At 42.6% G+C, this 21,561-nt stretch overlaps 2 protein-coding genes across 11 annotated transcripts in view; both read right to left on the bottom strand.

Moving 5' to 3' along the window:
* MTMR10 (myotubularin related protein 10) overlaps positions 1-4,643 on the bottom strand; it is a 32,737-nt gene extending 28,094 nt beyond the window's left edge. For both annotated transcript variants that reach the window (XR_011338246.1, XM_069866459.1), the window contains exons 1-2: positions 4,299-4,643; positions 2,664-2,724 (exon numbers count right to left, since the gene is read on the bottom strand). Coding sequence is in view for 1 of the 2 variants with exons in the window: in XM_069866459.1 (XP_069722560.1) it covers positions 2,664-2,724; positions 4,299-4,358 (121 nt within the window). In the remaining variant the exon portion in view is untranslated. The remainder of the gene's footprint in view (positions 1-2,663; positions 2,725-4,298) is intronic.
* Positions 4,644-8,394: 3,751 nt separating this feature from the next.
* The window catches only part of TRPM1 (transient receptor potential cation channel subfamily M member 1), a 78,777-nt gene continuing 65,610 nt past the window's right edge, over positions 8,395-21,561 (bottom strand). For 3 of the 9 annotated variants that reach the window (XM_069866456.1, XM_069866448.1, XM_069866451.1), the window contains 7 exons: positions 21,246-21,497; positions 20,376-20,568; positions 18,529-18,549; positions 16,895-17,039; positions 15,049-15,248; positions 14,568-14,700; positions 8,395-12,703 (listed from right to left, as the gene is read on the bottom strand). In XM_069866456.1, coding sequence (XP_069722557.1) covers positions 11,434-12,703; positions 14,568-14,700; positions 15,049-15,248; positions 16,895-17,039; positions 18,529-18,549; positions 20,376-20,568; positions 21,246-21,497 — 2,214 coding nt within the window. In that variant the 3' untranslated portion in view covers positions 8,395-11,433. The remainder of the gene's footprint in view (positions 12,704-14,567; positions 14,701-15,048; positions 15,249-16,894; positions 17,040-18,528; positions 18,550-20,375; positions 20,569-21,245; positions 21,498-21,561) is intronic. The other 6 variants (XM_069866453.1, XM_069866449.1, XM_069866452.1 and 3 more) reach the window with 3 other exon arrangements.

A 21,561-nucleotide genomic window follows, 5' to 3' on the forward strand; every position in this document is an offset into this window, starting at 1 on the left:
AAAATACTATTCTAATTCAGTTTAGTTCTATAATTTTACAGTATGGGCTTTTATAAATTAAAAACAGTTAAACCACTTCTAGCTGTCTTGTAAACGCCTACAAGTAACAACTACTAACAAAGTACTAGCAAATCCATATACTGAGCAACACATTAAAACAACTACTGCAAGTGCATATTAAGATTCAGGAGGAACAATCCTTTTCTCACACTTAATCAGATGCTCCACTATTTACACAAACTCCTGCAGAACGCCCTGTGTGAGCTTTTTGCAGCGTGCAGCACAGACACTGCACTGGTTCATTACCCACTCATGGGCCGCACCTCTCTGCACAGCGCTCTGCCATCCAAATTACAAAAACACGCACCGCTTTACACTCCAGTTTCATTGTACGGGTTTTTTTACTGCTTAAACTGACGTCCCGAAAATGCTAAAGACGCAGCTGTGGGAAAATAGGCTATGATTGACTACCAGAACAAAACATGCCTTCAAATTTAACAACTTGAACTTCATCCTCCCCCAAAGCGGACGAGCCGATTTCCTACTAGTCAGGCAAGGCACTTTAGCAGACTGACTGCCAGACTACCTGCTCGTTCTCTGTTTTTCCTCTTTGACATGCTTATAAAACAAGCCATGCAAACAAACAAAGGAAACATGAAAACTGTTACAAGGCCAACTCTGCAAAAAGTCTTGATCAGAGACTTATGGTGGGAGAACAGAACTGCAGAAAGAAAAAGGAAACATTTTTATAACCCATCTTAAACCTATGTCATGTGTTTTGGAATGAAATAATACCAAATTCTATAAAATTACTTGCTTTTCCCTACCGTAGTTTCAAGTGTTGCTGCTTACAACTAAGGCTTTTACTTGCTTTAAATGACATTTGTTGCTTTTCCTAACCCACTGTCCTCCTCGGGGCACACAATTCCGGGAGAATGAAGGCTGTTGTCCTAAAAGTTGAAGAGATGTGACTCTATTGCTCTGGGCACCAGGAGAAAATTTAAAAACAAACTCGACAGGTTACAAATTTATTCTAATATAAATTCAATTTTTTTTATTTTTTAAACAAAAAACTCCTCATTTTGTAACTTGACTCATTATTTCCATGTCTGGAACTCCCTTTCCTAACCTCCACTGCACAGAAATACAAGTTAGACAGTAGGGTATTTAACTACTTAGGAATTTCAATTTTTAGTAAACTACTCTCCCCAAGTGCTTACGTTTTAGAAATCAAAAGCTTAATACATCTACTTGCAGTTTTTGAAGATTACTAAAGCCAGTAACTGCTTGTGCTAATATAACTCAATGCCAAAAGAACTCCTTAAAAGCTCCACTGAATGAAGAAACATAATAAACATTCAGCTGCTCAGGTTTAACCCTCTTCCTGACAGCAAAAGCAATTTCACACATCTGCTAAGGATACAATATTAGGAATTCCATAGTCAAACTGTACTTGTGAGGGTGTACAAGTCAGCCTTAATATAATTAAACGAGTTGGAATTTGGCCAGAAACTTCGGTTACGACAAATCCAAAAGCCAGGCTAACAGTACAATGTGTACTTGTTTATACACTTTTCTACTGCACCATTTGATGACAGAAACAAAAAAAATGTGTTTAGGCCAGCGCTTAACTTAAAACAGGAAGAGTTTCACTTAAGTAATTTAAAGTAAGTCTGAACCCCACCCTCATACAGCCTGAGGGTCACAAAAGGAAAAGACTTTGTCAGAGATACTCTGTGGCTGTACAGAATGGTGAATTTCATTATGAAATAATTCAAAACAACACCTCAGAATGATAAGGAGGTAGAAATTTTAATTCTGTAGTGAGCCTTTCAACTGGTTTCCCTACAACCTGGGGTAAACTTGGTACAAATGCTCCAAAAGCCACGATTTCAGCCAATTGCTGATTTCAAAGATAGCGTAGACAAGGGAAACTATGCAAACGTGGGATAAATATAAGCCAGTTGAGAAAAACAAACCCAGTCAGCACCATTTTAAACGTACTTCAGTTTCACAAATAAAGAATGAACCACACTGCAAAAAGCTACTGCGCAGAAGTCATTTTCTGTGACTGCTCATGGATGCATCTGACAGAAAAGGCAAGATGTGTTACGCTTTGAGAAAAGCCATCTCATATTGCCTTGCATTTTCTGTGGAATGTCTCAGAGAAGTACATGCAGTCACTTCCTTGTGAGTCAAAAACCTTGGATGAATATCAACTGCAACACAACCAATAGGATGCCAAATGGTAAGCAGAAGTTTTGCAAGCATAGAAATATAACTGTATTTCAAATACCGAGCAACCTTACTGATGTATTTTAGGATATTCATACCTCAAAAAAAAGTGTACTATTTTGTTTCAAAAGGAGTATCAGGCAGTTGTTACTTACTCTTTCAATAAAACCTCTTCCATAACATTTCAGCCTCTTAAGCTTAATGTACCTCACTAGACCATATCAGATATCAACTAACACTGCTTAATGAACCACAGTCTCAAATGGAGAAGTGACAGAAATAATTTAGAAGTAACTTGTTAATTCTGTTGACCAATAATCACAGAAACCAAACAAAACTATTTATACTTTATCAATTCTATTATAATAGGCCAAAGGCTTAAATAGATCCTTGTGGAGGTAGCTGTCAAATTCCTGATTCATGCCTACCTGGCAGAAGTACGGGTTCCAGCTTTTTAATCCTTGGTTCTGATGCCATATGATCTTCAGCCTGAAGGAAAAAAAGTGAGAATTTACTTAAGAGTCAGAACTTCACAATAACGCAGAAGTCTGATTTAATTGGGTAAAGGAATAAGTTCTTTTAACTTAAAAAGCTAGTCTTAAAGAGCTGAGATCCAATTATATCAACTGTTTTCTGCAAAGATACTAAACATTTCTGTGCACATTTAGCTTTGTGCCAGAAGAATAATATTACATTTAAAGTGCTAGCTAACTATGTTACCTAGGCTACAGCAAGTCACAGGGAGAATAAAGAACAGTTTGGCCTGACATTCCACTAAGGCTCAAGTCCTACAACAGGCTTTACCCAGACACAGACACTCAGGTTTGCACAAAACTCAACTCTCTACCACCTTTTAACACACAGAAAAAAAATCTCCACAAGTCCAAGGTCTAGAACACGCACATGCCTACTCGCATTTTAGTTCCAAGCCTTAAAAATCATAGAAACATTAGGTTGGAAAAGACCTCTCCAAGGACTCATTTTAATGTTCTTACGAACTTCACAGCAGTTGGAACTCGCTGATTTGGAGGCGGCCCCGGTTCTGCCTGCCCTTGCCTTTGGGATATGAAATACTACAAACACAGGCAGTGACAGAACAGACTTCTGATCACAGTATTGTAGAATCACTAGGTTGGAAAAGACATTAGACATCATCAACTCCAACCATACCTGTCCACTACTAATTCGTATCCCCAAGCAGCTCATCTACCTGCTTCTTAAACCCCTCCAGGCATGGGGACTCCATCACCTCCCTGGGGAGCCTCTGCCAGGGCTTGAGAACTCTTTCTGTCAAGAAATTTTTCCTGATGTCCACTCTGACTCTCCCCTGGCGGAGCTTGAGGCCATTGCCCCTTGTCCTGTCCCCTGTCACCTGTGAGAAGAGCCCAGCTCCCTCCTCTCCACAACCTCCTTCCAGGTAGTTGTAGAGAGCAATGAGGTCTCCCCTCAGCCTCCTCTTCTCCAGGCTAAACACCCCCAGCTCTCTCAGCCGCTCCTCTTGTTCTCCAGCCCTTTCACCAGCTTCCTCGCTCTTCTCTGGACTCATTCCAGAGCCTCAAGGTCTTTCTTATAGCGAGGGGCCCAAACCCACAGGATTCGAGATGCATCCTCACCAGTAAAATAAGAACGCTTCGATAAAAAGAGTGGACTCTTCAGTGAAAAAACCCCAAAGCCTGCGGTTCCTACACCAACAGCGGCGCCACCGCCTCGCAGGACCAGGAACATCCAGAACGACGTCGCACCCACGTTTCACTTTTACGAAGAAATTGTGAGAAGGGAAAAATGAGTCGGTGCTTTAAACGTGCTGGTGCTGGAAGAGGCACCAAATAACGAAGCACCAAATAAAGAGGCACCAGAAAAACTAAATAAAACCCGCGCTCTGTCAAGCGCACGGGCAGACGGCACGAACCCCGGTGGCTCCGCGGGACCCACAGGGTCGGACAACGGCAGAGAGCAGGCAGGGAGCAGCCGGGTCGGCGCTGGGGGCCCCGCCTGCCCCCGGCACCGCCCGCGCCTCAGCCGCCGCTCGGGCCCCGCCGCCATCGCCCCGGGCTCCGCCTTACCTGAGGCAGCGGCAGGAGGTACGACTTGAAGGTGGGCTTGGGCTGCTTGAGGGAGAACATCGCGGCCGCGGGGCCGGGTGTGACGCCGCCGGCCGCGGCCCTGGCGCTGCCGCTCGCACGGAGGAGGAGGAGGAGGAAGAGGAGGAGGAGGCCCCGCCGCGCCCTCCTTCCCCAAGGGAGGAGCCACCCGCCTGGGCAGGCCCGGCGTGCGGCTGCCCCGCGCCCTCATGGAGCCCCGCGGCTCCCTCCGCCTCCCCGCGGCACCGGCCGCCCGCCGGCCCAGCGCCTCGCTCTCTACCGCGGGCGGCGCAGGGGGGCGGGCGCTGCCGGGGCCGCCATCTTGGGGCGGGCAGGGCGGAGCCGCGGCCATTTTAGGGGTGGGGCAGCCATTTTAGGGCGGGGCGGCCATTTTAGGGGGTGGGGCGGCCATTTTAGGGGGTGGGGCGGCCATTTTAGGGGGTGGGGCGGCCATTTTAGGGGTGGGGCAGCCATTTTAGGGCGGGGCGGCCATTTTAGGGGGTGGGGCGGCCATTTTAAGGCGGGGCGGCCATTTTAGGGGCGGGGCGGCCATTTTAGGGCGGGGCGGCCATTTTAGGGGCGGGGCGGCCATTTTAGGGCGGGGCGGCCATTTTAGGGGCGGGGCGGCCATTTTAGGGCGGGGCGGCCATTTTAGGGGTGGGGCGGCCATTTTAGGGCGGGGCGGCCATTTTAGGGGCGGGGCGGCCATTTTAGGGCGGGGCGGCCATTTTAGGGCGGGGCGGCCATTTTAGGGGCGGGGCGGCCATTTTAGGGGTGGGGCGGCCATTTTAGGGCGGGGCGGCCATTTTAGGGGTGGGGCGGCCATTTTAGGGCGGGGCGGCCATTTTAGGGGCGGGGCGGCCATTTTAGGGGTGGGGCGGCCATTTTAGGGCGGGGCGGCCATTTTAGGGGGTGGGGCGGCCATTTTAGGGCGGGGCGGCCATTTTAGGGGCGGGCAGCCATTTTAGGGGCGGGGCGGCCATTTTAGGGGCGGGGCGGCCATTTTAGGGGCGGGGCGGCCATTTTAGGGGTGGGGCAGCCATTTTAGGGGGCGGGGCGTCCACCAGTACTGGGGAGTAGGGGTGTGAGTGGGAGTGTGTGTGAAGGGGTGTCTCGGTTTGAGGAGGCGTGGCAGGGTGAGAATGGGTGTGGGGGTGAGAGTGGGTGTGTGTAAGGGCAAGTGGTCATTGTGGCCCAGGGCTACAGTGCTGTATAAATGCCGCTCCAGCCTGCATCCCAGTTATTCTCGTCGCCTGCTTGGGTACAAGCGGGCCACGTTCCAGCCCTGCAGTGTGTGTGACCCGTGGGTGAAGCCTCCAGGCTGTTCTGCAAAGTCTCCCTCTTGCCTCACCACGCTTGGGGCTGGAGGTGAGCGCAGATCCAACACCCACATCATTCCCTGTCCTTAAGCTTTCCAGGCACTCGTGGATTGCTTCACTAGCACGTGCAAATAATGCAGTTGCTCACCTAAATTGCCAATGTCTAACACCTCTATCTCTTTCAAGGACAGGCTGAGAGAGTTGGGGCTGTTCAGCCTGGAGCAGAGAAGGCTCCGAGGAAACCTTAGAGCGACCTTCCAGTACCTGAAGAGGCTACGAGAAAGCTGGGGAGGGGCTGGAGGGGTTCAAAGCCAGGCTGGATGGGCCTTGGGCAGCCTGATGCAGTGGGAGGTGTCCCTGCCCATGGCCAGGGGCTTGGAATTAGGTTATTTTTAAGGTCCCTTCCAACCCAAACTATTCCTTGATTCTATGATTCTGATAGGTAGAAAACAGAGGAAACAATTTGCTTATAGGCCTTGGCACTCTTAAAGGTCAGTGTTGCAGGTGTCTATATGCAGCGAGTGCAATGAACTTGCCTTCTGCAGCAGAAAGACGTCCTACAAGAAGCACTGGTTTGGATGGCAGTGTCGTTTAATCAAGAGATCAGTCAAGTCCGTCAGCTGCGAGACTCAAGGAAGGGGGAGAGCCTAGTTCTCCTACTGGCAGCCCAAATCACCAAGGATCCGGTAAACGGCCAGGCCTGTCCAGAGTCTGAAGCCAGGTGTGATGCAGTGGGGAGGGTAAGAAGCAGTTTCCTGCTCCTGCTGGAGCTCTCCCTGCGGCCGGTGGCACTGCAGCCATGGTTCCAGCTGTAAGCCAAGTGTAGTTCAGTGTGGCATAGGGGCAAGAGTTGACAGCCAAGACCTGTCAGACCGCTGGGATTTGGGCACTGCAGTCTCACCGTATTAAAAAGCACGGTTTGGGTCAGCATACACCATTTTCAGTACCAGCTCCTATGCAAGGTAACATCAGTAATGGTTTGCTACAGCATAGCAGTGTTGTAATACCACCAGGAAACAAAACAGTAAAGAACTAGAGGACTCCAGAAAAAGACACATTTTTTTGACACAAAATAATACGTGCAGCACCCAGCATCAGCCCCTCTCCTGCTACTGACTCACTCCTTTCACAAGCTAAATCCTTTGGATTCTTAATGAGTGAGAAATACTACAGGGCATGCCCTCATCTTTATTCTTCTTTCAAGGTTTTTGTTCATATTCAGAACATTGCTGAAAGGAAATTAAAATCAGAAAAGGGGGAAGAGAAAGCAAGGAGACAAGGAAGACAGAAGCTGCCCAATGATACCAACTAGGCTTGAAATTACATATAACAAGTTTGCCAGTAATATTAAAAATTATGATTAGTTATACTACATCAGAATTAGAAGAGCATTTCTGCATCAGCACAGAGCCTTCTGAGCAGTGGCTGCAAATGCAAACTTACTCTAGAGGGAACAAGCATAGGATAGCACAAATTTTCATTAAGGACTGAACTGACATTTAAATTGCAGTGCTGTTCTGGAAGGGAACAAACAAAATCAAAACTGAACTTTCCATAAACAAAAGATTACAAGATTTGTGAGGATTGTTGTTGGAACCAGTCACAAGTTGCCCCTGGAAGAGTTTTATGCCAGTAGGAGAAAAAGCTGATTTGGCAGAAGTGAGTATTTTGGAGGAGCAAGTGCATTCTCTCACAGCTTGCCGCAGGATTTAAGCAGGAGGTGCAGACAGGGAGAGCAGGACTGGCAAGAAAGGAAGGACGGGCAGGCAGGGCAGGGCAGGCAAGACGGGGGGGGGGACCAGGGAGTAGGACAGGTAAGGGAATACTCTGGATCCCCTGACTCCTTTTTAGCAGCACACTCAACTGCATATTTCTATGGCAATTTAAGTATTTTCATAGCTTTCTGAAGAATGGTTCAGTTATTAGTCTGAACTCCAAGACACAGTGACATATGTGTTGTCTGATTTCACGCTACGTGCTCAAACAGCGGCACATCTGCAAACTCAGGGACTCACTGATGAAAGTCTGTTCTATTTTTCACTGAAAGCGTTATGGTTTATTACTTTAAGTGGACGCTTCCATGCTTGTGCACTCAGTAGTTTGCACAGCCGCATGGCCACCGCCTGCACTCAGAAGTGTGGGACTTTTGCTGGGGACCCGTGAGGAAGCCAGCTCTATGGGTCTGCGTTACCCCTTACGGAGGAAAAACATTATGCCTCAAATTTATTAAGCAGTTGAAAAAAGAATAATATTTAAAATGTAATAATAAAGAATGTAATAAATAAATAAATAAATGTAATAAAAGAATAACTTTGATGGTTTAAGCCAAATATGTACAAAAGATACTGGAACTATATAAAGGTTTTAGTTTCTTGAGGTATCTCGGGGGAAAGACCTCCTTTTCAAGGCACATCTCAGTGTGGAGATTTAATGACGCTGAACTTTGCTATATTACACAAGGGTACTTTTCTTGTTAATCATTATATGAGTATTATTTGCCTAGAGTTATCTGGGACTGTTCATTGGCACAGTGTTCCACCTTGGCTTGGGTTGTTTTACACAGGCGTTGTGATAACGATTATCAGATTATTAGTGCTCCTAAACTAGAAGCCAACCTTTTCCCATTTTTGGCCATTTTTGAAGGCCGTTGTTCTGCTCGGATAATAGCAGACCAATTAGTGCAAGAAAAGAGAGATGCTTGCATCTAGAATCATGCCAGATGAAGCACTGTGGTTTCCTAGGGGTTTTAATGTGGTATAGTTAAGAACTTGCCTCTGTGAATATTACAGTTAGTCACTGTGGTTAAAACATCTGTCTGGAGGAGAGGGAAATGTCTGAATTGCAAGATACTGTAGGGTGGACAAACTTAAATGACCTCGGTGAAATATCTCTGCGTAGACACAGCCTCAGAATCCGTACTCCTTAGGCTTGACCTGGTTCAGTACAGACCAAGCTCATAATAACAAATGGTAAGTGGACTCACAGCGACGCTGCTGCAGAGTCACCACATGCTTAGCAGTAGGAGGGATGCATCTTCCTGAAAAGCAGTATTGAACATGCCTCTTCAGAAATGCAAATTCTGTGCTTGCATCCTTTCAGTCACTATTCAGGAAAGCAAGCAGGCAGACGTGGAAATGTGTTGCTTGTTATTCTGTTTAGCGTGTTCCAAATCTATTATTGGTCTTCTGTGCATACACAGAACCATATTAATCTTATTTAAATGGCTGTATGTCCAAAATAACTGTCAAAGTCAGGGTAGTTAGTTCACACTGAACGGCAGAGGGGTTATCACTTCAGTTCATGCTGCCCAAGAGCACCAAAAACGTCCGAGCCTTATAAAGTTATCACTGTATACGGAACTTGATGGAAAATTACTGGCAAATAGTAAAAAAGAAACTTTGCTTAGGAAATGCTCAGCCCAGGCACCACAGAAGGAGAAACAGGTAAGTGAAGTGTTTTGATATCGTTATAGTGAAAAAATTGTTATACTGAGTTCATTTCACATATTTTTCATATGTTTCTTTATAAATTATAAGTTTTTACACAAAGGGAGTAAATAAATACAAAGGTAAAATGTTTTTGTTTGAAATCTACATCTACATGCTATCTGATAAATTTGTGATGAAAATGCTAAAAAACCAACCGGTCAAACAGCATGATTTAACAGATGGTTTATAAAGACAACGTAACAAGAGGTATGCGACACATCAAATTCCATTCCATAATGCATACTGCTTGTTTAGCAAAGTGCTGAAAAGCTGCATCCCTTTGTGTTCGTCAGTGAAGAGTTTCTGGTGAGTGTGCAGGCAAAACAATAAAAAGGCATTGGCGAATTGGAGGCTAGTTCAACCACACGTATGAAATGGCTTGGCCGTTGCATAGAATGGTAACACAGAAGTAAACATGGAAGTGGAACAATTCCAAAGGTCATTCTGTTTTTACAAAATGCCAAGTTCCCTAAAGTTAAATAAAAGAGAAGCCCACATGAAAAGCAAAATGTCAACACTGTTCTGACAACGGTCAAACCAGTAAACCTGCTAGTAAGAGAGCAAAAGTCCATAGTAAATGATGACCAGACTTTGAGGAATGTCTGCAGTCACCGTGACCATTCAGTACAGTAACAGTACTTCAAGGTGTAAGAACGGCTGGAGTATGAAAATATAATACAAACAATAAAAAGCTGATACCATCAGTGCATTTGTAGAGTCTTCCATTGCTCTCTGAATTTCAAAGTGCTGTAAGCAGCTTTATCAAGGGGGATGCTGAGACCTACGCGCTGAGGAGCTGGTGGGGGGAGAAATTCTGTCTTTTCAAAATAGTGCATGATTAAGTCCTGACGGTTAATGAGTTAAGCACAAATTTTGACCGATATTCTGTGAACATGTAACAAGCCTTTAACTAATTTTCTTTCCTGTTTGATGATATACATCCCCTGGAAAGAGAAGTGCTGAATATTTAGGAAAACAAAATTCCTAAAAGGTAACAGAGAAGAATGAGGGAAATAACATCAGACTGTTATGAAGAAAACTACCAAAACCTAGTACTTAGAAAGCTGCTGTTGAGTCAAGTGCACTGGAAAACTGTAACTACAGATGTGGATTTCCAGTCTTAGTAATTGAGGGGTAGAAAACACTTTCACTGTAAGGACTTCTTTTCCCTTTGACATTTGTTTTTGAAATTTACTCAAGAAAATGGATGGAATTTCTGTTCTCACCTGGAAAATCTATTATTTTGTTTAGACTGACTCCTAGAGACTGTTCCTTGTTCCTCACATGTCATCATAATGAAATTGCAAAATGAAAGATTAATTTGTCACAGCAGATTTGCTTCAAACACAGATTGACTATGTTTTAAACTAACCCAACCAGAACACCTTTCCTGTTTGGTTTTGTTTTCCCTTGCAGGCATTTAAAAAAAGCCACATTCTTACTCCACACGAACTTCTATCATAATCTCCGTTTATAAAAACACTAATGCAGGTTTTGGATTCATATTATTAAAATTTCCATATACTTCATATATTTAAAATATCCCTAAACATTTTGAAACAACAATCACTGTTTTTCAACAGTTTAAGGCTGTCAGCATGCTTTGGGGTGGGACAGATATAATCCTGAAAGCAAGATTATGTCACTTAAAGTTCAGGGATAGGTCAAGAATATGCCTATTGAACGTGCCTTTCTGGGTCAGGTTACTACAAACACAACTGTATTATGCAACTCGGACGTATTTTAGTGGGTGAAAACTGCTATATTGGGCCTTCCAGAAAGGAGCTAAGAAGCATGTATGAAATCAGAAGCGAAAGAGGAGACTGCATAATTTTTTCATGCCTCCAACGATTTTGTTTTGATCTGAAAAAACACAATGGCCACAAATAAACCAGCTGCGTAAGTAAGGATGAAAACTAAGGCTGGTTAAAAATGTGTTCAGTTTAAGAAGTCTTTTGATAAAAAAGAAGAAAAAAACATTTTATAAATTATTACATGATAATATTGTCCTTCTTTCAAGCGCTTTTATAAAGAGCTTGCCAGGAAATGAGCTTATGAGGCAGGCTGAGATGGAACAAAGAAAGATCTGTACTGTTGGGGTCTGTGGACCGTGCCTACGTTTCATCTGCCCCTGAGAGCACACCTCCCTTTCACCTGACCCAGCAAGCATTTATTTAAGAACAGAACATATATCTATTAAGTTTTAAATGAAAAGAAGGTCTTCTTTAGAAATTAATTTAAAAACCCATAATTTGTTCCATTAGTCATGCTGCTTTCGTGACTGTCACTAAAACAGGGCCGTTAGCCACTTTAACATTCAGTTTCTGTGGATGCATTTTCTTGCCTAGCTTTCTGTTCTTCTGTTGCACTGCCAAACGCTACCACCAAATTAGTTACGCTGCTGGCATGTCCTGGTCTGTTTAATTTGTCTTTTACAGACTTGGCTTTCCGAGAATGACTGTGTAAACTCTTTGACCGTACTGACGGGAACCCAGAAGTCCTTTCTGGCTTTACTGATAGCAAATTCTCTTTGTCAGCCTTGACAGCGGCAGGCATAGAGGTGTAAGAGGCACTCATACCTGCTTCACCAACGTCACTGTCATCTGTGTCCCCCTGTTTCTGCTCTGCTTGCCTTTCTGCTTCAGAGACAAGGCCAGGGTATTCTGGAGGACGTTCTTGAGAAAGCTGCTGCTGAACTTCGTATTTCCACTCGGTGGCCCATTGTTCAATGGTAGAAGGGCACACCTGATCCATGATGGTGCTATACTCTGTGCTCCAGTTGTTAAGCCCTCCAACCAGCTTCCCACCCTGTGCAAAGATGAAGCTCCTTGACTTCATCATAGTGGTTTGACAAGCACTGAATGTTTCGGGAGGAAAATAGCGCATTGCTTTAGACTTGTCCAAGGGATAAGAGATGGTTGCTTCTAACTTGGTACGTTCTACTTTTAACTGAGTGTTCTGAAAATCTGATCTTGGTACTGACTGGTTGTTTGTAACAGCATCCATCTGGTTTATACTTTGAGGAATCATTCCATCACTCTTAAAAATCCCCTGCTTTTCATCCCCCAAACCGTCTGAACCAGAACGGGGTCTGGAAGTGTTCTGTGCAATTTCTAATGTAGATTTACTGTAATCTGCCATGGTGACTGCAGTAGCACTAGAGGAATATTGGAGACTGGCCTGGTGATCTGGAACCAGCATCCTTGGGTCTGCTCCATCTTCTTTTGTACCATTAGAGTGGGCTTTTTTACGCAATCCCATGGCTGGGGACATCGGAGCGGTGCTGTCATCGTACGTTAACTCCTCCCCACCGACGTGGTATCTGTACATGCTGTAGCCATCAGAGCTGTTAACGCTGCTTTGCCTTAGGAGATACGCGGCATCACACTCGGACGAAGCCCGTGAACGTGGATATGTCAGCTCAGATTTGTCAATACCTGCCAGCTTCTCGAGAGCATTCACCATCCGACCAGATAGTTCTTCCAACTGAGAGAGTCGAAGGTCGACGGTTTGAAGAGAAGCTTTCATAAAATGTTCTCTTTCATTCACTTCTTCTAGTCTCATAGACATATTTTCAACTCTGTTGGGTATAAAAGAGGAAGCAGAGAACAGGAGCTGTGGAATGGTGCACTAACCCCTTCTAAGCACCCAGCTACTGATTTCTTTGTAAAGTAGAATTTTGTGCTGTCACACTTCATTCTTTTTTCCTACATGTAGCATCAGAAACATGCATTTTCCTGTTATCTATGTTTTCCATACATGATATTAGAGGGACAGTGGAACTTTGCCCTTATTTACATGCCAGAAGAGTACAAGAGTTGCAGCCCATAGGGACAGTCTACTATTAACATAGTGCCACCCACTTCACGTCCAGTTCTCCTCTCTCTGTGAAGCATCAATTAATTATATGAAAAATACTTTCTAATGACGCGCTTACAGGATGACTAAAACCAGGATGAAGGCGAGTTGTAAAACAGGTTTTGTAGCTGTATGAGAGAATGTATGCCGGTGCATGTGGGATTGCGTATGCTCTTCACATACCTTTCAATTTTTTTTCAGCTATAGGGAAGGGAATTATTGTCTAGTTAAATTAAAATAATACATTTCCCCATTCTCTTTTATCATTTATATCATAATGGGAGTGATGGTACCAGAAAAATGCATATAGAAATAATGCATTAAAATGGGGCTGATACGGTAGTAAATGAACTGTGGAAATTCAATTAACATTCTTTTGCTCTCTCGCACAAAAGATGACGGAGCATCTGGAGCAAGAAGCCATGAGAAATAAACAAATCTGCTTTGTGGCCATAGACCACAGTGAATCAGTGAGGCTTACCAGCCCTGCTTTATTCTCTGCCACAATACCTGGGATTTTGACAAATTGCCATGGATAAATAATGAGGTAGAAACTACTCGAATACTCGTAGCAGATTTAATTTACTCCTCTGTTCTCAAACTTCACATACAGTAATTGAAGGTATTCAGGGCCTTCCTTCAAGAGAAAGATGTTTATCCGTTAAAGAATTATACGGCTCACAGAGCTACTTCATAAGAAATGTTAAAAGGAAAATAGATATAGGTAGATAGAGATATATAAAGATATGCACACACACATACATGGCGTGGCTCATCATCAAAACACTGTGAGGCAGATTAAGGTGAAAGGGTGTTTAAACTGTGTATCATTTGCACTACAGGGAGAATTTTTCCTCATTTCAGAGCAGACAAAAGAGCCCGTCCTTTGACTGACTTAGCACTAGCAACAGGCAGAGCCCAGAACAGCTCTGCCAAGTGACCTGGTTAAAAAGTGCTGGAGCCACCACCACTGGGTGCTTACACAGCAATATGCAAACATTACCGAGTCCTCAGAACAGCTTAATGATTTACATTTGAATATTCCCTGTCTTTTAAATAGGGAGAGTTTGGACTGAAAAGCTAAATACCTTGTTCAAAGCTTCCAAGAGAATCTATGGTAGAGATTAAAACTCAGCAGCTGCGAGTGCTGGACCTTAGTGCAAACCAAAGGACCAAGGGAAGAATCCTCAGTGCTTCTGTCGTTAAGCTCCAACAGATTTCTCATGGCTGGATGAGCTGTTGGAAGCTCAATGAGTAGTAATTTGTTCAAATGGATAAAAAGCTTAACTGGGATCTTCAGATGGGTGAGAAGGTAAAAACTCACTGTGAATAAAAATGTTCTTATACCAAAGCTACCGAAAGGAGAAGCCTCAGATGCATCAGTAGGAACAACAAAAACTTGCCCTTGTGAGACAGGCACCTGCACAGATATTTACTGAGGATTCAGATCAGCTTCTGAATTGGTGGTGGTTTTCTTCAAGATCTAAATCTTTCGTACTTTAACCCAACTTTAGTTATAATGGCGACACAAAAAAAGCATAAATGGTTCCCGATAAGTGGTGGGTTTTTTTTCTTGTAATAGGTACCTTTCAGAGGTAACTCGGATGCGTTCATCATTAGATGATTGCTGCTCATCCTCTTTTTCCTGGAAGTATTCTTCTACGCACTGCTCTTCAAACTCATACAGTTTTTTTAGCTCTTCATCATTCAGAAATAACTCTGTGCGAAACAGGAGAACAAAACAGGAGTTTCCTTTTTCTGAACTTCTGGCAGTCACCTTAAATCCAATTTAGCAGGTTATTTTGGACATACGGATACTGCAGATTCTACTTCTGCACTAAATGAACAGATGGTTTTGTAAATAGGGAATAAGCGCTTAGCCAAAGACGGCCGCACAGCCCAGAAGGCACTAGAAAGCGTTATAACCGTCATCTGCTTTATGACCAGCTACTGGGGGATACGTTTTCTCAATGCCCCTTGCACTTTTTAACAGCAGTGCTACGCGTTGAACAAACTGACTATATTTTACAAGGTAATGAAACAATTTAGAGAAGATTTCTTGCATACTTAGTCCCCTGTCACGCTCATCCTGGTCTCCTTCACCCTTCCTGCAGCGACAGCAGATCCGCTTGATGATTATGTAGATGTGGCTGAAGATAATCATTGGAGGGGGGAGGACAGGTCTGTCATGGAATGTCATGATCAGCTGGTACCGCTGGAACTTCCAGACTTGGTTGGATATTGATTTTACCTCAAAGAAGGTATTGCTGAAAGGCAACATAGGTGCACTTTCCATTAGGCCCCTGAAGTTTACTTATAATTGAGCAAGAGCTATGTTGAAAAAAGTAGCAGCTAATAACAACACGAGGCCACATGGTGGTTGGTTTGGCTTTTTGTTGATGCTGCTGAACTTGCTGAACTGATGATTAACCTGAACTCATGATTTCACTACTTTTGAATGCAGCAAAGCAGAAGGTGCTCTGCATCCCTTATGGACCACCCAGAACAATCTTCCTCCATATCACATATTTGAATCGCATATTTGGTATTTTGAGGCTTGATTATAAAGTATTTCTTTTAACATGTGCCAGCGTTTGATATTACCCAAAGTATTAAATCCATGAAAGGTATTCTGTATGATAAACTCAGAAGCTTCACATCGTTTGCCTTTAATATGCTAATCAGCTTGACCTACATAGGAGACACTTCAAGTTTTCACAAAATGTCCTAAATTCAAACTTTATTCACTCAGACTTCTGACTCAAAACCATGGTGCATGTTCTTGTAAACAATATGTTCTTGGAAGCTACAGCCTCATCATTTCTACATCAAAATAAGGTGTATCATAAAGATGTTTTATTTTGTAATTCACTGGATATGGAGGAGTATAAGTGATAGTATTCAATTCAGAGATAACTATAATCAAGGTTATGAAATACCAACTAAGAGAAAGCAGACTTGATGATCTTAGAGCTTTTCAAGCTATTTTAAAGTATGCTCAGACATCTCATTCCACGTCTATGATGATGATGATATCAACACTTCCTTTTGGTATTCTCCGTTCACTTCTTTTCTAACTTTCTGTGCTTTAGAATATCTACATTCACAAAACCAGTTAAAACACCTCTTTGAAACCATAGAATTCTTGACTACACTTAACTTTTGGTTTCTGTTGGCTAAGTATACATGAGATTATTCACCAATGATAAATGACAGTCTGCCTTCGTTCTGCATCTCCTGCACAGCAAGAATTCCCAGCTGGATCTCACCCTCCTGCAACCAGGCTGGGTTGGCAGGAGTTAACAACATGACCTACTTCCCAAACTGCTGATTCCTTGGCCCTTCAGCCAATAATAGCTACCATTGTAACATTCTTCCGTTCCCTCTGGTGATGTGACTGGCATTTGAGCATTTTAAAATTCATGACCTTTTAAGCTACATATATCAAATGAAAGACAGGCTTTGTGAGCTGTAGATTGCTGGGCACCCGATGAACTATTTTTGTGGTTGTGACACCAGCTACCTACGCCAACAAACCCTCCAACACCACATGTTTACGTGCACCAAAAACGGATCGTCCACCTTTCTCAGGTGTTATGTTCAGAAAGTCTGACTAGCAAGTAGATATTTCAGTTCTGGTTTTGTTTAATCCCTAGGTCGGGACAGGAAAAGCACAACAAAACCGTGGGCAGAAAGAACAAGCAGCAGAAATCGATTTAGTTTTACTCCAGAGAAGTCTAAATATAGATTTGTGGAATAATGTAAAGACCGTGCGCAGTGCACGTTGCTTGGACGGGCCGCTAACCAGGTTCTGAGCGTGAACACAAACCCTTGCAAAATCAGTTGACAGGTTGTCACAGAAACTCTATCTCAGCAATAAGAAAATAAAGACAGGGTATGATCGTTTACTTACTTGAAGACAGCAATCAGCAGGTTTACCAACAGGATATTTGCTACCAGGAGGTAACAGGCCATAATAGCAGGAGTGAGCCAGGCCCCTGGTATACACGGAGGGAGGCGTTTGCCGTCGTCATCATAAAGGTTGTCCCCACAAGGAGCTGAAGAAAAAATAGGAAAGCTATTATTCACCATCTCCCAAAATTTAAAGAAACTACTCACCTTTATTTAACGATGATACACGCATCAAATTTTCCAAGCTAAACGAATTTCGTCAGTTTATTTCCAGTAGCAAGCATGTGTAATTTCTGCTTCAAATTCTGCTTCTAACTGCAGCATACAAAGTAATTTCCCATAATAATGAACAGAGAGGCAGCTCCAAGTTTGCTGTCCAGTGTGGCTTTCTTTTCAAATTCACGTGGATTATCTTTTTTTTGATAGTTCTAGTCCAGGACAAGATCTTCACGTGCCCACGTACGGAGCAGCCGCGGCATTTAAAGAAAACTCTCCAGGCAAACTTGTGTGCATACCTTGCCAAAGATATAAAAGTATTCACTTAGCAGTCCCAGATTGCTGAGTGTTAATTAAAACTTTATTGGGGCCCTCGGCGTATTAAAGAGGCCTTCATGATCCTGACCAGCTTCACCTGGGGTCTACACTTCTGCACTGATTTCCATTGCCCTTGTTTTTCACAATAATTAAAATAAATTTTTAAACCAAAAAGGTAAAATTATAAAATGAAAATGATAAAGTAACAGCAAGACTGACTGGTGAGAATGAGACAAAAATGGAGAATATTGATCAGACAGATATAAAATAATTGCCCGAAGTAATTCTACGAACACACGGGCTGCCTTGGGGTCAGAGCTGTCTTGGAGCTGGGTGAATGCAGCAGGTTTGTTCTGCCTTAGGTGCGGTGCCAGTGTTTCTGGTTTCAAATACAAGGCTAACTTTTGGAACCATCTTGTAGTGGGCAAAGTGTTTATCGGCCACAGGTTCTTTAGCTGAAATCCTAGTAAAATACTAAGCCTGCCAATGAGTTCGTTACAGATTTAGTTCATGTGAATAGGCAAATCAGTTTTTAAAGCATTTTGCAAAGAACCCAATGCTTCAACCTCACCTGAAAATTATTTGAAAACAGACCAATCTTATTTACTGTGGACTGAAAGATGTGTTTAGACTGTGATCTGTAAAATGTATTTTATTTCCTTTTCAAACATCAGATCAACCTTTTTCCTGTTTGTCATAAAAGAAGTGTAACAGGAAAGTCAAGTGAATCATAATATTATTCACACAGACCAATGAAAGTACAGCCAAAGAAACACTAACAGTGCGTCTAGGTAATCAAAGGGAATTAACTTTTACCACGACTCACGTGCATCGAATTCTTAAAAAGGTTTATTTTACTGTCAGTGTACTGGAAGCAAGCCATAGCGAGCACAAAACTCAATTAGGACTTGTAATCTCTAATCTGTATTAAAAAAATATTTTTCCTCTGCTTCTTTTCAAATGAAGCTATTGCAGTAGGAAAACAAGATTCACACCTGAATATTCGATGAGCCCCATAATTAAAATGACACCACCTAGTGAAGAAAAAGGTTAATGAATATATTCAGCTAATGAGATAATCAGCTCTCCACAGAGACTTACGATTAATTTCCATGGCATAGACTGAACGGCATTCCCAAGGAACGAAATAGAAAAGGAGGCAAGGAGAGAAAGAAAGAAAGAAAACAATAGAATGATATAGAAAAAAAAAATTAGAAGACAATTGAAAATACAGTTTTGGCACCAAGAAAAGATAAGCAACCCAAATATCAGAACAGTAGAGACATATGCTTAAAAACAATGTTTTTATTAAAAATGCATTGCATTCTGCAATTTGCTTTTCATGTTGTTTTCCCCAAATGCTACACGTGGCAGTGAATTCATTATATTAATAATAAACCACAAAATGCTTCTGGCAGATGATCACATAAATATACAGGGGATTTCAGGCAAGTAAATGAAACTGGAAATCACCACAAACACAAACCAGCTCAGAACTATCACACAAAATCATTCTTTTAGCTATTATGGAAACTTTTCCTCCTTTTTTCTCTCTCTCTTTTTAAGAACCACTCTAGTGTCGAGCCTGCCAGTTGTTTCTGTCGAACAGCTCTGAGAGAAGTCTGAGACATCGCTTACACTGGAGAGGTCACTATTCTTTGTAAGGTGTGAGTTTTAATACATGAAGAAACCAAACTGTCTACATAAGCAAACATTCTTGGTCAAAGTGAAGCAGGATTTGAATGCATATTATGAGGCACAAAGGTAAGGGATACGCTGTTAGTCTGTTCCTCTCCATGGGAGAATGAACCCACTTGAGAGACCTTGAGCTTATCCTGGCTCACGTGTGCACTGAAACTGTGGTATCGGACAATAAATGACTGTCTTGACCTTTTATTTGTCAAGAGCAATTTGCTGCATCACAAGTTACACTAATGAGACAAGCATTCGTAAGGAAAACAAAGATGGTCTGATCTTTGCAACCGTGTACGCTGCTCAGAAACAGGCAAATGACATTATATTCCTTTCTAAGCAATTAAAGTACACTTCAATGACATTTGGTATAAAGGTTTCCCGTGATTATGGGGATCTGTATTGCTGTTGAATTAACTCGGAACTCACAGTTTCATCAATCTTCCGCTTTACTACTTGTCCATACAGGCAGATAGCTGAAATAACACACACAATGCTGAAATAGCTTATATTATTTGAGATAAATTGCAGAATGTGTGAGACACACTAGAGGAGGCCAGCTGCGTGTTCGACTGTTTGTAGAAATACCAAATATTAACATCAAACGAGCAGTAACAGGACCATTTCCATCACTGCTAAAATACTGACAGTTATTTTTTTAAAACCGTGCAGCTTCTACACAAGAAAGGCTATTTCCACACCCAAAGCTAATCAAGCAGAGCTTTCCTTTTTACTTTGTTTTTGCACAGGTGTAGAAAAGAAGAACACGAGCGATTTATGAAATAGAAACGTTTCTGGAAAGCACACAGATGTATCAATGGGAGTAAAAATCCATTAGCTCATTTTCTGTGCTGTGAGTTGGGGATGAAAGGATATGCGTATTTTCATCTCCCGGGCAAGGTGTTTAGTTTTTGCTTCTCCTGTTGGAACTGATTATTAGCAAAACGTTGGTTCAGAAGAACATTTCAAAATAACCTCTGTTGATCACTGAAAGTAAACAAAACACTTAATCCTGTTACACTCTTAGATAGGAGAGCATTCCAGACTCTGTCACTCTCAGTGTTAAGTGAATTTGAAGCTAAACTGAGAGACAGGACGTGCAGGTGGGGAACAGAAAATTGTTTAGTCTCTGGAGCCTGTCATGAGAAGACAACAACAACAATATAATCATAAAGACAAAACACTACTTCCAAATTAAAAACAATCATTAATTTGGATCTGATCATCTGCCTCAGAAACAGGAAACAGACTCTTACTATGAATTCTACTCTTACGGTCTATCTGGTCTGCGAACACCTCTCCATAGATCATCCAGTAGGGCATATAGAAGATGTTGCGAGCTAGTCTCCAAGAAGGCTCCTCATCTGGGTGCAGGATAGCTTGGCGGGCTACTCCAAAGCTCATCAGAACCACAAGCATGATGACCACAAAGTAGAGCATGTCAATCATCTGCACAGAGAGACCATCCAGAGGTTCTTATCATCACCAGGTAGTGCAGTTGCACCAGTGTCTGCTTGCCAGCACACGTTAAAGTAAACAAGAAACTATCAAGAGAACAAACACATCCCCCTGAATGATTTTCTTGATGCTGTTCTTTGACTTTAACTACTGCTCATGAATTAAGCATGCAGTAACAGCAGTCATGTAAAGGAATAGTAGATTTGTATGTAAAAAATACTTAAAATGCTAAAATTTTTGCTATTCCTGTTCTCTTTTGCAGCAAGCGCGCTGTGCTGTGCTTTTAACGCAGGCTGCTTCTTCGTTACAAAGAGATGACAATCATTGCTGTGTCGTGCCCTGTCTGCAACTCATAGTTTTGTAGATGATCCCAGAGCATCAACAATCTGGTTTTGCTACAGCTTTGAGAGGCAGAAAGCAGGCAAAGCGAACAAGTTTCTGTATGAAGGTTAAAAAAACCAACCAACCAACCAAAAGTAAATTAAAAAAGATTCCCTCTGAAATCAAGAGTATTGCATCTTATGTGCATGTGAAATTCACATGGCAACTTTTTCACAGCCTTTCTCTGGAGTCCAACCCAGGTGGAAAACCTCTTTGTAAAATCAGAACTGAATTTTGTTTCTCAGGAAGTTCTGGAATACATAATTTACAGCAATTCAGGCACTAACCATCTTTCCGATCATCATGACGTAAGGTCCCAGGTATTTGTTCACACCAAAGATATCTAGTACTCTAATGTACCAGAAAATGATATCTACACAGTAAATCACTCTTCCATAACCCATGTAAGGCTGGTTCTGTAGGCGAAGAATTGCTCCTATCATAAATACTGAAATAGCCACCAGGTCAGTAATATTCCAGTATTCCTGGAGCCAAACTTTCACTTTTTGGCTCAGCTTGCCAGGCTCTGACATTAGAATCTGAAATAAAAAAGAAAACAACAAAGAAATCATTAGGAAAAGCTCCAAGTTACATTTTTGAAGT

This window comes from Phaenicophaeus curvirostris, chromosome 12 (genome assembly GCF_032191515.1).
Source record: "Phaenicophaeus curvirostris isolate KB17595 chromosome 12, BPBGC_Pcur_1.0, whole genome shotgun sequence".
NCBI classification, from domain to species: Eukaryota; Metazoa; Chordata; class Aves; order Cuculiformes; family Cuculidae; genus Phaenicophaeus; species Phaenicophaeus curvirostris.